Source organism: Vulpes lagopus, chromosome 18, assembly GCF_018345385.1.
Source record: "Vulpes lagopus strain Blue_001 chromosome 18, ASM1834538v1, whole genome shotgun sequence".
NCBI lineage: Eukaryota > Metazoa > Chordata > Mammalia > Carnivora > Canidae > Vulpes > Vulpes lagopus.
In genome coordinates this window covers 22,937,926-22,950,866 of record NC_054841.1, presented here as the reverse complement: position 1 = coordinate 22,950,866, position 12,941 = coordinate 22,937,926, and the positions used below count along the sequence as shown (strand labels likewise).

The following is a 12,941-nucleotide window of genomic DNA, read 5'->3' as shown; positions in this document are numbered from 1 at the left end:
ATTCAATGGTTCTGAGTTGTTGTCCCTGGATCAGTGGCATTAATCAGCTATCACCTGGGAACTCACTAAAAATGCAGATTCTCAAGCCTACCCAAGAGCCATTCAATCCAAAGCTCTGTTTTGACAACCCTTCTAGGTGATTCTGATGTCACTAAAATTGGAGAACTCGGATTTAAGGGAAGAGTTTTTCAGATTTGACTAAGCATAAAGAACACTTTAGGGAGCTTCTTTTTTTTTTTTTTAAATATTTTATTTATTTAAGAGAGAGAGTGAGAGAGAGCATGAGCAGGAGGGAGAGGGAGAAGCAGGCTCTCCACTGAACAGAGAGCCCAATGTGGAGCTCAATCCCAGGACCCTGGGATCATGACCTGAGCAGAAGGCAGACGCTTAACAGACTGCACCACCCAGGTGCCCCTAAGGAACTTCTTAAAAAGGCAAATTTCTGCCTTACCCCAGGGAGTCTCATTCATTAACTGTGGCAATCTGCATTTGAATAAGCATAGCCCGTGATTCTAATGCAGGCACTCTTGAAGTTCATTCTGAGAAAAATGATACAGATATCACAAAGTGACAGCAGGTGTGTGTGGGACATCCTGGCTAGTAGGTGAGTTTGACTTGTCCTTTACAGTGTTTTATTCAAAGCTGATTTAATCATTATGAAGATTGTAGATAAAATTTCAGATTTCTGGTTTCTTTTGAATATTCAGAAGATCAGACAATACCAGGCTGTACTGCGATGCAGCCCCCTCTGGCTGGAGTTGAAGAGCACCTGCCCCCATTTAAAGGGACTGCTGTTTTCTCCCTTTTTTTTTTTTTTTATTTCCCACCAGGCCAGCTGTTGGGAGTATTCTTCTAAGGAGGCTGGGTCGTCCCAGCTCCTGTAGTTTGTGGACATGGCCTCGAGAGGGCGATATCAGCAGTGAGAGGCCTGGATGTCCTGCCAAACCCGGAATGTTAGGGAAGGTAATTTTCTGGTGCCACAGAAAACATAGTTGGTGCTCCCAATCAGCTCATTTTGGACAATTTATCACTTGGGGGCACATGGTGAAATTGTTTCCTACACAGATACAGCTGGGATTAAAGACCCACAAGAGACTTTCTGAGAGGAGTGTTCACCTGTGTTTTTCTGGCACCAGCAGTTTCCTGTTGATAAATGTATGAATGTTGACTAAACCTCCAAGCCCAACACCTGGTACATAATGAGGGCTTATTAAATGTTTGAGCCCTTCTCCTTTCTCTTCAATGGTAATTTGTCTTGAACTTTAACTATAATGTGTCTCTTACAGTTCCTACTAAAAAAAAGGTAAGATTTTATAAAGATACAGAATAAATCAGAAAAATGGCATACCTTTCTTTCCTATCAGATCAGGAAAGATTGAAAGGATTGTGAAAACTCAGGATTGAAAACTCAGTTGTCAATGTAACACAAAGATATAACAGTTATGCACTGCTGGAGGAGTATAAACTAACATTTCTGAAAGGCAGTTCGGCAATGCATATTGAACTTTAAAACACATGAACCTGTAGGAAACAATCCCAAGGGGGTAATCAAACATGAGTATTAAATTAGGATAAACTAGATTGTACTGCAATTATAAGCAATCCTCAAACCTCAGTGGATTAACTAACAAAGACACATTCCTTCCTCCCACTACTTGATCACAGCAGATCAGCAAGAGGCCCTGCTTTTCACAGTCACTTGGAGACCCAGGCCACTGGAAACTATCTTCACGGATGCTTCCATAGTCAATAGGACAGGGGAGGGGTAATGTTAAGAATCAAGCACTGGTTTTTAAAGTTCCCATTCAGATTATCAGAAGTCACTTTGCTAAGGAAAGTGGCCGAAGCAAGTAAGAAGGCCATATCTGATTCAAAGGAAAAAAATACAATCCTGCCTTGTGTTTGGGAGGAGAACTTTAGTATTTGTGAACTGCCTTAATGATCATTCTGGGCATTAAGATGTGTGTACAAGATTATCAGTTAAAGTTGCTGTCTTAGAAACACAACTGCAATGGCTTAGTGAATAGTAATTTTGTTTTGCAGGAGTCTAGAATTAAGCAATCCAAGGCTAGAAAGTTGTTTGCTGAAGTCCTCAAGACCTCAGTCCCCTTCTAGCTTCTCCCCTCATCATCCACAACTTATAACTTTCATCCTAGTGGTCACAACATGACTATTCTACCTCTGGCTGTCACATCTGAGATTCAGTCGGAGGTAGAGGGGTAGGACAACCGTAAGTTTCCTGGGAGTTTTATTCATCAGTCTTCCACTTACAGGCCATTAGCCAGAACTGCGTCACTGCCATCCCCCCACTGCAGGAGAGTTTAAGATAGTGAGTTTTATAAAAGGGGTTTTGTTGTCCTGAGCAAAAGCAGAATTATTTATAATGCTGACAAATTAGAAACAACTGAATATTAATCCTCAAAAATATTTTCTTGAAGTATAACATGCATGCAATAAAGAACTCATATCTAAACTTTACAGCTTAGTGAATTGTGACTTATATATACCTGTGTAAGCATTACTCAAACCAAGATAGAGATAATTTCTAGCACCCCAGAAGGCTCCCTTGTACCCTTCCCCAGGCAGAATCCCCCCACCAAAGATAACCACTCTTCTGACTCTATCAGAAGATTACTTTTGCCTGTTCTTTCAATTAATATAAATAGAATCATACAATGTTTGTTCTTTATGTCGGACTTCTTTTGATAAACTATATCTTATTTTAAATTATATGTCAGTTATGGCATACATAGAATAATATGCAATCATTAAAAACAATAATGTAGAACCATGTTACTTGGTGTGAAATTATGTCCTTGATGTATTTATTGAGTTTTCTTTTTAATATTTTATTTATTTATTCATGGGAGACACAGAGAGAGAGAGGGGTAGAGACACAGGCAGAGGGAGAAGCAGGCTCCATGCAGGGAGACCGATGTGGAACTCGATCCTAGATCCCCAGGATTACACTCTGGGCTGAAGGCAAGCACTAAACCGCTGAGCCACCCGGGCTGCCCTATTTATTGAGTTTTTTTTTTTTAAAGTCATAAGAATCTGTTTTATATGAAATGACTCACTTATGAAAAATTTTATATGTATATACGGTTTACAGAGAAAAGTTTGAACTAGTTGTCACCAAAATGCTACTACTTGTTATTTCTGGGTGTTAGGATAAAATAGTTTTTTTTTTTTAATTTTTTTTTATTTATGATAGTCACAGAGAGAGAGAGAGAGAGGCAGAGACACAGGCAGAGGGAGAAGCAGGCTCCATGCACCGGGAGCCCGACGTGGGATTTGATCCCGGGTCTCCAGGATTGCGCCCTGGGCCAAAGGCAGGCGCCAAACCGCTGCGCCACCCAGGGATCCCAGGATAAAATAGTTTTAAGTTTATGTTCTTCTGTTTGATTTGAATGTCTTTTAAACTTTTAATTTTGGAAGGGTTTTAAATTTATAGAAAAGTTGTGAGAACAGTACAAAGAACCCCTAAGTAACCCCTAAGTAACCTGGATCCAGATTCACCAACTGTTGACATTTTGCCACATTTGCATGTAAATATATACATATTTATGATTCCCTGCCTGAATTGAGAGTTAAATATTATTCATTATACTCACTTACCCCTGAATACTTCAGTGATTATTTTCTAAAGCCAGAAATTAACTGCAGAATAATTATCCAAATCAGGGAATTTAACATTGATGTACCATATGATCTATAGTCCATAGTCAGTTTCACCTGGTGTCCCAAGAACATTCTCTATGGTGATTTTTCCCCCCAGTGCCAACATTTATTTCCGTTCTCATGCCTATTTAACTATTTGAACTTATGAGAAATAAGTAACATTTTCATTAAAAAAATTTTTTTAAAGGAACCTGAAAGCACTTGCGTTTAGCCAAGTAAACTGGGGTAAGATGCAATAGAGCTCATCTTAAAAGTCTGGCCTGCCTGGAGCCTCAGGGGCTAGCCCTTTTGTTTATGTCCCTTGATGTTCCCAGGGCAGCTGTGAAGTCTTGCGTCTGATAGACCTTGGGACCTCACCTTTCTACTACAAGTGGATTTGGCAGCACCTGGAGCTCATAGATGGCGGATCTCTGAAGACCCACCTCAATGGTAACTGGCAGCTGCGCACAGCAGGGGGCGCCCGGGCCCTGCTGCTCCCAGTTCCCTGCCCCTAGAATCTTAGACCTCTAGAGCTAGAAAGGCCCGGCAGGATGTCTGGTTTGATCCCCTCTACTCCCAGCTGTGGCGACGTGGCCCACTTGGCCCCGCCAGGTGAGGCTCCTGCCCGCCCTCCCCCCTCCCCAGCTCCTCCTTTTTAGGCTTTCCCTTTGTGTCAGGTGCTCCTGGGGAGAGGGGTGGAAGGAGCCTGGAACTTGACAGAGCTGGGTTTGAATCTCCCTGATTACCTGGATGACTCTGGTGAGTACCCAAGCCTCTGGGCCTGGTTTCTTCATATCCGTCACAGTAGTGTTGTGGTTAGGCCCACCGGCCCAGGAGCCTAACTGCTTGTGTTTGAATCCAGGGTCCTTCTCTTCCTAGCTGTGTGATACTGTGTCCCTGTGCCAGCAGTTCCCTCGGATAGTCTCTACCTCATAGACTTGTTAATGAAATTAAGCAAATAAATATATAAAGCTCTTAGAATGCTACCTGGATGTATTAGTATATAGTAGAAGTCTGTCGTCTTTATCATACAGGTTACAAGGGAGGCTGAATCAGCTTGTGTATGAACAGGGTCTATACACAGGTGCACAGGAAATGTCACTTCTCATGTCAGTTCTTTTTTTTTTTTTTTAAGATTTTATTTATTTATTCGTGAGAGACACAGAGAGAGAAGCAGCCTCCATGCAGGGAGCCTGACATGGGACTCGATCCGGGGTCCCCAGGATCACGCCCTGGGCTGAAGGCAACGCTAAACCGCTGAGCCACCCCAGCTGCCCTCTCATGTCAGTTCTTTTTCTTTCTTTTCCACTGCCAATCCACCAGAGGAAAGCTGCATCCCATAAAAGTTTTTACCCAAGTTTTTTCTTCATTGTGGCAAAATACACATAGCATAAAATTTCCTATTTCAACTATTTTTAACATACCGTTCAGTGGTAATTAATATATTCATTCATATTAAATATATTGGACAGCCATCAACACCATCTATTTCCTCAATTAAGTGGAAGTATATAGTATTTGTCTTTGTGTGATTGGCTTATTTCGCTCTGCATGCTGCCCTCAAGGATCATCATATTGTAGCCTATGTCAGAATTTCCTTCCTTTCTAAGCCTGAATAATATTCCACTGTATGTATATATCACATTTTGCTTATCCATTCATCCAAGTGGACACTTGAGAACTTAAATGTTTTAGCTATAGTGAATAATGTTGCTATGAGCATGGGTGTATAGTTATCTCTTTGTGACCCTGTTTTCTTTTTAATATATACTCAGAAGAGGAATTGCTGGGTCATTTGTAATTTTATTTTTAATATTTTTAGGGAATTGCCATGCTATTTTCCATAGTGTCTGTAACATTTCACATTCCCACCAACAATGCACAAGAGTTCCAATCTTTCCACATCCTCACCAGTGCTTGTTATGTTCTGTTTGTTCGGTTTTTAAAAATGATATTCATCCTAATGGATATGAGGTGGTATCTTATTGTAGTTTTGATTTGTATTTCTCCAATAATTGGTGATGTTGAGCATCTTTTTGTGAGCTTATTGGCCATTCACATATCTGCTTTGGAGAAATGTCTATGCAAGCTTTTGTGCCTTTTAAAAATTGGTTATCTATTTTTGTTTTTTTAAGTTTTAGGAATTTTCTATATATTTTGGATGGTAATCTCTTACCAGATATATGATTTGCAAATATTTTATCTCATTCTGTGGGATGCCTACTTACTCTGTTGATAATGTCTTTTGATGGATGAACTTTTTATATTTTTGTGAAGTCCAATTTGTCCATTTTTTCTTTTGTTGCCTGTGCCTTTGATATATGTACAGGAAATCACTGCCAAATCCAATGTTGTGATGCTTTTGCACTGTGTTTTCTTCTAAGGGTTTAATAGTTTTAGGCCTTACATTTAGATCTTTGATCTATTTTGAGTTAATTTTTATTTTTATTTTATTTATTTATTTATTTATTTGTTTGTTTATTTATTTATTTATTTATGATAGTGACACACACACACACACACAGAGAGAGAGAGAGAGAGAGAGAGAGGCAGAGACACAGGCAGAGGGAGAAGCAGGCTCCATGCACTGGGAGCCCGACGTGGGACTCCATCCCAGGTCTCCAGGATCGCGCCCTGGGCCAAAGGCAGGTGCTGAACCGCTGTACCACCCAGGGATCCCTTGAGTTAATTTTTATATGTGGTGGGATGGAAGGATCTAACTTCATTCTTGTGCATATGGATATTCAGTTTTCCCAGCACCATTTGTTGAAAAGACTGTTCTTGCCCATTGAATTTTTAGCACCCTTGGCCAAAATAATTTGACCATATATCTGAGGGTTTATCTCTGGGCTCTTTATTATTTTGGTCTATATGTCTATCTTTATGCCAATACTACATTACTTTGATTACTGTAGTTTTGTAGTAAGTTTTGAAATCAGGAAGTATGAGTCCTTTCATTTGTTCCTTTTCAAGATTGTTTTGGTTATCTGGGGTCCCTTGAGATTTCATAAAAATTTTAGGATGGATTTTTCCATTTCTGCAAAAAGTCACTGAGATTTTGATTGGGACTGCATTGAATCCATAGCTCACTTTGAGTGGTATTGATATCTTAATGATACTGAGTCTTCCAATCCATGAATATAGAATATGTTTCCATTTATTATGCCTTGATCTTCAGAGTTCTTTCTTTGCGCAGTTCTCTGCTCTCAGGTACTGTGCTCTGTGAATTCTCATTGCCTTGTCCTCCCCAAACTCTCAGTTCTGTCTCATCAATTCAGGAAAATTTCTGGGCTCCCCCTGGGTTCCATCTCCCTGCAACATGGCTTGGAAAACCTCCAGGCAGTAAGCTTGGGCAATAGTAGGGTTTACCTCATTTGTTTCTATCTTGCAGGGATGATTTCTTCATGACCTTATGCCCAATGTCTCGAAAGCCATTTTCTCATACATTTATCCCAGGGTTTTTTTTAGTAGTTTTAGGTGGGAGAGTAAGTCTAGTCCCTGTTAGTCCATTTGGCTGGAAGCATAAGTATAGATTTGTGTTTCTTTTTCTTTCTTTTTTTAGATCTGTATTTAGATCTTAATAGCCGAGTTTTATCCTACTGTATGTATATACCACAATTAGTTAAAACAATGACATTTTATAGATATTTTGAGTAATTTCCAATTTTTCACTATTACCTTGCTGGGGCGATTTTCATGGTATGTTTATCTTTGCATCCCTATACAAGGAAATATTGGGTAAATTCTTAGAATTATTGAATCAAGTAATCAATCCAGTGCATACTGGCCATGCTCACTTAAAATATTGATGGATATTGATAAAAAAGCCTTCCAAAAATGTTTATTCAGGACTTTTTATATGTGTTCTGTTAATTTAGGCCAATTTTTTGTAGATTTTAGGTTTATTTTTATTAACATTGATTTTAATAGTTTATTCTAACACTAAAGATCTATTTTTTTAAAAAGACTATTTATTTGAGAGACTGTGCACGAGGTGGGGGCATCGAGGGCAGAGGGAGAGGGAGAGAGAGTCTTAAGCAGACTCCATGCTGAGCACAGAACCTGATGTGGGGCTTGATCCCAGGACCTTGAGACTGATTTGAGCTGAAATCAAGAGTCAGAGGCTTAACTGACTGAGCCACCCAGGAGCCCTTGATCTGTAATTCTTATAATAATCCTATGAAGGCTCCAGAAAATTACCTCATCCAAAGTTTTATGGCTCATCATTCCTTTAGCTCTTACTGCTGCCTCTGTCCCCAGTCCCAGATAAATATGACCTATTAGTGGAAAGTTATGAGCTTTAAATCAGGTAGACTTGAGTTAAATCCAAGCTTCAGCCCTTTTCTGGGTGACTTAAACTCTTGGATGCTCATTGATTTCTTAAATGGAGCCAGTGACATTTGTCTGGATGTAATGTATGTGAAGGCTCTGCTCAGGACCTGGCAGAGAGAGACAATACATGGAAACCACAGTATTTTCCTTTTTTCTTTTCCTTATTTGCTCATGCACCAGCCTGGCCAGGCAGATGAGTAGGGGATACCTTTCACCATCGTCAGCACAGGCCTCATATATGCAAAGAACTATTAATGTGTTTTTCTGTGCTTTCTCTAACAGAACCTTCTCCTGTGGAGAGATTTAAGGAATTCCAGATCAAATCATATCCTGTACAGGACTTTAGCTCTCTGAAACTGAAGCATCTCCAGAACTCCTGGGAGCAACAGGGGACCAGCTTCAGTAGGAGGATTAAAACCTCAGGAAATACTCTTCCAAAGATGTTGGGCCCAAAGATCAAGTAAGCTTAGTTAGCTCCTCGCAGAAAGAAGGGTCCAGATTCTGGTTGAAAAGGGAGATATGACTTAAAAGGACAGAATGTCAGGGATACTGGGGAGGGGTCAGAGGTAACAGGCACCGCTCAACACCAAAGGTTGGAGTATATATAAAAGGCAGCCTAGAGAATCCTAGATTTGAGACCCAAGAGCTGCATTCTGTGCCTGTAATGCACAGGATCACTTTAGGTGGTTAGCTTCTTCCTTTCTTACGGAACCCATATGAAGAAGGAGAGGCAGGGCAGATCTTTTGGTTATGATACTTGGTCTGTGTGTCAGTGGACCTTTCTAACTCTGAGCCTCTTCAGAAAATTCTACCCATCTAAAGGAGGCAGTAGATTAGAGCCTGGGCTTTGGTGTCACTTCAACCCAGGTCCAAGTCCTGGCTTGGCCACTTATTTTAGCTCTGTGTCCTTGCACAAGAGGCTTGACATCTCTAAGCCATAGTTCTCTTCTCTGTAGATAATAGTATTTAAGTCCTAGTATCGTTATAGGCCAGCAATTAAATAAGATAATAGTAATTATAGCTAACATTTGTGGAATATTCTGTGCCTGGTACTGGATTATCTAATTTAATCTTCCCAATAACTCTATGGGGTAAGTATAGTTATCAGTCCCATTTTTCAGGTGAGAGAACCAAACTACAGAGAGAGACTAACTTACTTGTTTGAGGTCATCCAGGTAGGGAGTGGCAGAACCAGGATTCAAACCTGAGCAGCTGATTAGTGCTCAGTTTTGTTGTTTGGTATGACTGTTATGGCTGGAATAAGAATACACAATGAGGGCTGCGCTTTTGCCTCAACCCAGAGAGGCTGAGGAGTAGGAAAGGACACTCAGTGGTACCTAGAGATCAACGCTGGACCCAGAGCAACATAACACCTCCCCCCCACCACCATTAAACGCAAAATTAAAATATCACAATGATACTAATAACATCAGTGTCACAATCTCCATGCTGCCCAAAGTACCATTATACTCAAGTCCTTTGCCTATTAACATTTCTAGCCTGCTGGCCTCCATAAGGAGCATCCCATGACTTCTGAGTTGTTATTCCCTCTGGTGGATATTCTTTCCAAGGGATCCAGTGCTTCAAGTCCCAGTCCCAGTTCTTTTGAAGGTAGGGTTGGAACAGACCCAATTTCTCTGCTGTAAATCAGTAAGGGAGAAGAGACATATTGGACCCAGAAGAATAAAAACCATGCTAGGCATGTCCCGGGGGGGGTGAGAATTGTAGGCTGCCTTGTTTATGTTTTGTGTGAGTTTATGAGTTGGGTGAATATATCAGCTATATTCTCAGCTGACAATTTTTTCCTGCCTCTAATCCAACTAACATAGTCTGTCTCTTCCTTATACCTCACCTAGACAAAGAAAGCACAACAGGATTGCTGTATAAAATTAATTCCAACATGAACAAAGTACAGAATCTACAGGCTGCCCAAGGAAACCTGTCTTTTAGACAAAGAAACAAAGCCATTTATTTTTTGTTTTCCTGCCAAGAAGGAGAGCCCAAACCTCTGCTGTGTCCCCAGGGGGCACAGAGCTGACTCAATGTCAAAGCAGTCTGTTCAATTATTGGACAGCTCTGATTTAGAGATTTCTTCCCCATGTTGAGCATCCGTCAGCCAGCCTGGACTTCTCGTCCATCTGGTCTGGCTCAGCTGCATGAGCTCATCAGCCCCTTCTTCCACATAACAGCCTTCAAGTGTTTAAAAGGGGTGTATCTCTCTCTCCTAGTCTTCCCCCTATTAAACTTCTCCAGTTCCTGACATCGTAGTCTCTTCCAGGGCCTGATTTGCATTTTCTCACTTTCTGGGGTCAGTGTGAGTTCTCCAGGGAGGGGAAGTCTCACTGTGAGGCAGAGTGGGGGCTTCTGTCCAGGGCCTTATGAACTGGCTGTGTGACAAATGAGTTTTTTTTAACAAACTGTCAAATTTCAGATCCAGGCGTCCTTGTTCGCTTGAGTGTTCCATGATCAGAACCAAGTATGGTGATCTCCCTGAAGAGGCTGCAGTGGGCACCTACATCAAGATCCACACTGTGGAGGAAGGAGAACCTGTGGTAAGTGTGCAGATAGCCTCACTCATGATATATGTGTAACATGGTGGGCTGTGAGTGTTAAGTAATAACAGGAAAGGTTTAAAAACATTCCGCTCTATATTTGGTGATATTAAGGAATATTGTTGATTTTTAAAGATATGATAACAGTATCATGGTTATTGTTTTTAAAGAGTCCTTATATTTAGGAGCTACATATCAAAAGACTCACAGATAAAATGATATGACATCTGGGACTTGCTTTAAAATAATCTAGGAAAAAGGCAAGGATGTACCCTCTCATCACTCTTTTCTTTTTTAAAGATTTTATTTATTTATTTGGCAGAGAGAGAGAGAGACAGAGTGAGCACAAATAGGAGGAGTGAGAGAGGGAGAAGCAGACTCCCTGCTAAGCAGGGAGCCCAATGTGGGGCTCGATCCCAGGACACTGGGACCATGACCTGAGCTGAAGGCAAATGCTTAACCTACTGAGCCACCCAGGTGCCCCACCCTCTTACCACTCTTGTTCATCATTGTACTAAAAGACCTAGCTAGTGCATTAAGATAAGAAAAGGAAATAAAATATTTGGGAAGGAAGACATAAAGCTGTCATTGTTTGCAGATTTTTGATTGTCTAGATCAAAAATCTAGATAGATCCAAAGAATCAAAAAACAAAAACAAAAAAAACCCTCCTGATGCGAATAAATTATTACAGTAAGATCAGAGGGTATAAGCCAATGAACATTGGAATTTAAAATAAAAACACAATTACATTTATAATAGCACCAAATATGAGATAGTTAGGTATAAATCTAACAATGTTCAGGAGTCACATGAAGAAAACTATTAATTATAATGAAAGAATTTGTGGGTTGCCTGGATGGTTCTGTTGGTTAAGTATCTGTCTTCCACTCAGGTCATGGTCTTAGGATCCGAGGATCAATTTCCACATTGGGCTCCCTGCTCAGTGGGGAGTCTGCTTCTCCCTCTCCCTCTGCTCCTCCCCCCTGCTTGTGCTCTCTCTCTCTCTCAAATAAATAAAAATTTTTAAAAAAAGTATAATGAAAGAATTCAAAGATTTAAATAAATGGAGAAACAGACTATGTTCACAGATTGAAAGATTCTATTGTTAACATGTTCTTCCTAAATTGATGTACAGATTCAACACAATCCCAATAAAAACCCCAGCAAATTATTTTGTGGATATTGGCAAACCAATTCTAAAATTAACATGGAAAAGTGAATATAAACCAACTGGTAAATCTGTACAATGAACTATTATTCATAAATAAAAAGAAATGAACTATCAAGCTAAGAAAAAGATATGGAGGAAGCTTAAATGAATTTTTTTTTATAATTTTTATTTATTTATTTATGATAGTCACAGAGAGAGAGAGAGGCAGAGACATAGGCAGAGGGAGAAGCAGGCTCCATGCACCAGGAGCCCGATGTGGGATTCGATCCTGGGTCTCCAGGATCGCGCCCTGGGCCAAAGGCAGGCGCCAAACCGCTGCGCCACCCAGGGATCCCTTAAATGAATATTTTAAGTGAAAGAAGCCAATATGAAAAGATTAAGTGTTGTATATTCCAATTATATGACATGCTGGAAAAGGCATAACTATAGAGATAGTGATCAGTGGTCATCAGAGGTTTGGAGTTCAAGAGGAGAGACAAATAGATAAAGCATAGAGGATTTTTAGGACAGCAAAATTATTCTGTATGATACTATAATGGAAGATACAAAACCTTAAACATTGATAAGACCCATGGAACTTTACACAGCACAAAGAGTGAACCTTAATGTATACAACTTGTTAAAGAAAAAAGTCATTTAGGTGGCAGGGGATCCCAAAAGGAAATGCAGTTGTCACAAGAGCATCTAATGATATTACAAATGTATGAAACAGTCCCTGAATAGGGTGAGAGAAAAAGGTGCTGACCTATGTATCGCTGGAGGTGTGACGCTGGAAGTGACTGTGGTCTGCAAAACTGAAAGCCAAAGGAACTGCACATGAGCACTGTACTCTAGCTGATAATGTCATTCCCAAGGGCGTATGCTTCACAGTTCTGATACTGCAATACATGTGTACTGAAATGGATCAATTCAGCAGGTGACACCAGCCAGGTTTCTCATCATTGGAGTAGAAATTTGCAGAGAAGCAAGGAGGAGGCTAGAATGATCCATGTGGTAACAGGTTCATTGAAGATATCAGTATGAACTCCTGTTTAGCTTAATATAAATACAGATGGTTACACGTAGAAATATTTATAGATATGTATATCGACATATATCTTTTGCTTTGTCAGTTGACAGGGCCTGAAAGAAATGACACTCCAGTAGCAATGAGCAAACCTAACACCCAGACTTTGTTTTCTAGTATTATTCTTCACTAAGAGGAACAAGGGCTCCTTGGAAAATG

The 12,941-nt window shown here is 40.3% G+C and overlaps 1 protein-coding gene across 2 annotated transcripts in view; it reads left to right on the top strand.

The window, feature by feature from the left end:
- The window catches only part of CNBD2 (cyclic nucleotide binding domain containing 2), a 58,029-nt gene that overhangs the window by 32,319 nt on the left and 12,769 nt on the right, over positions 1 to 12,941 (top strand). For both annotated transcript variants that reach the window (XM_041732616.1, XM_041732615.1), the window contains exons 8-10: positions 3,996 to 4,110; positions 8,275 to 8,452; positions 10,424 to 10,544. In XM_041732616.1, coding sequence (XP_041588550.1) covers positions 3,996 to 4,110; positions 8,275 to 8,452; positions 10,424 to 10,544 — 414 coding nt within the window. The remainder of the gene's footprint in view (positions 1 to 3,995; positions 4,111 to 8,274; positions 8,453 to 10,423; positions 10,545 to 12,941) is intronic.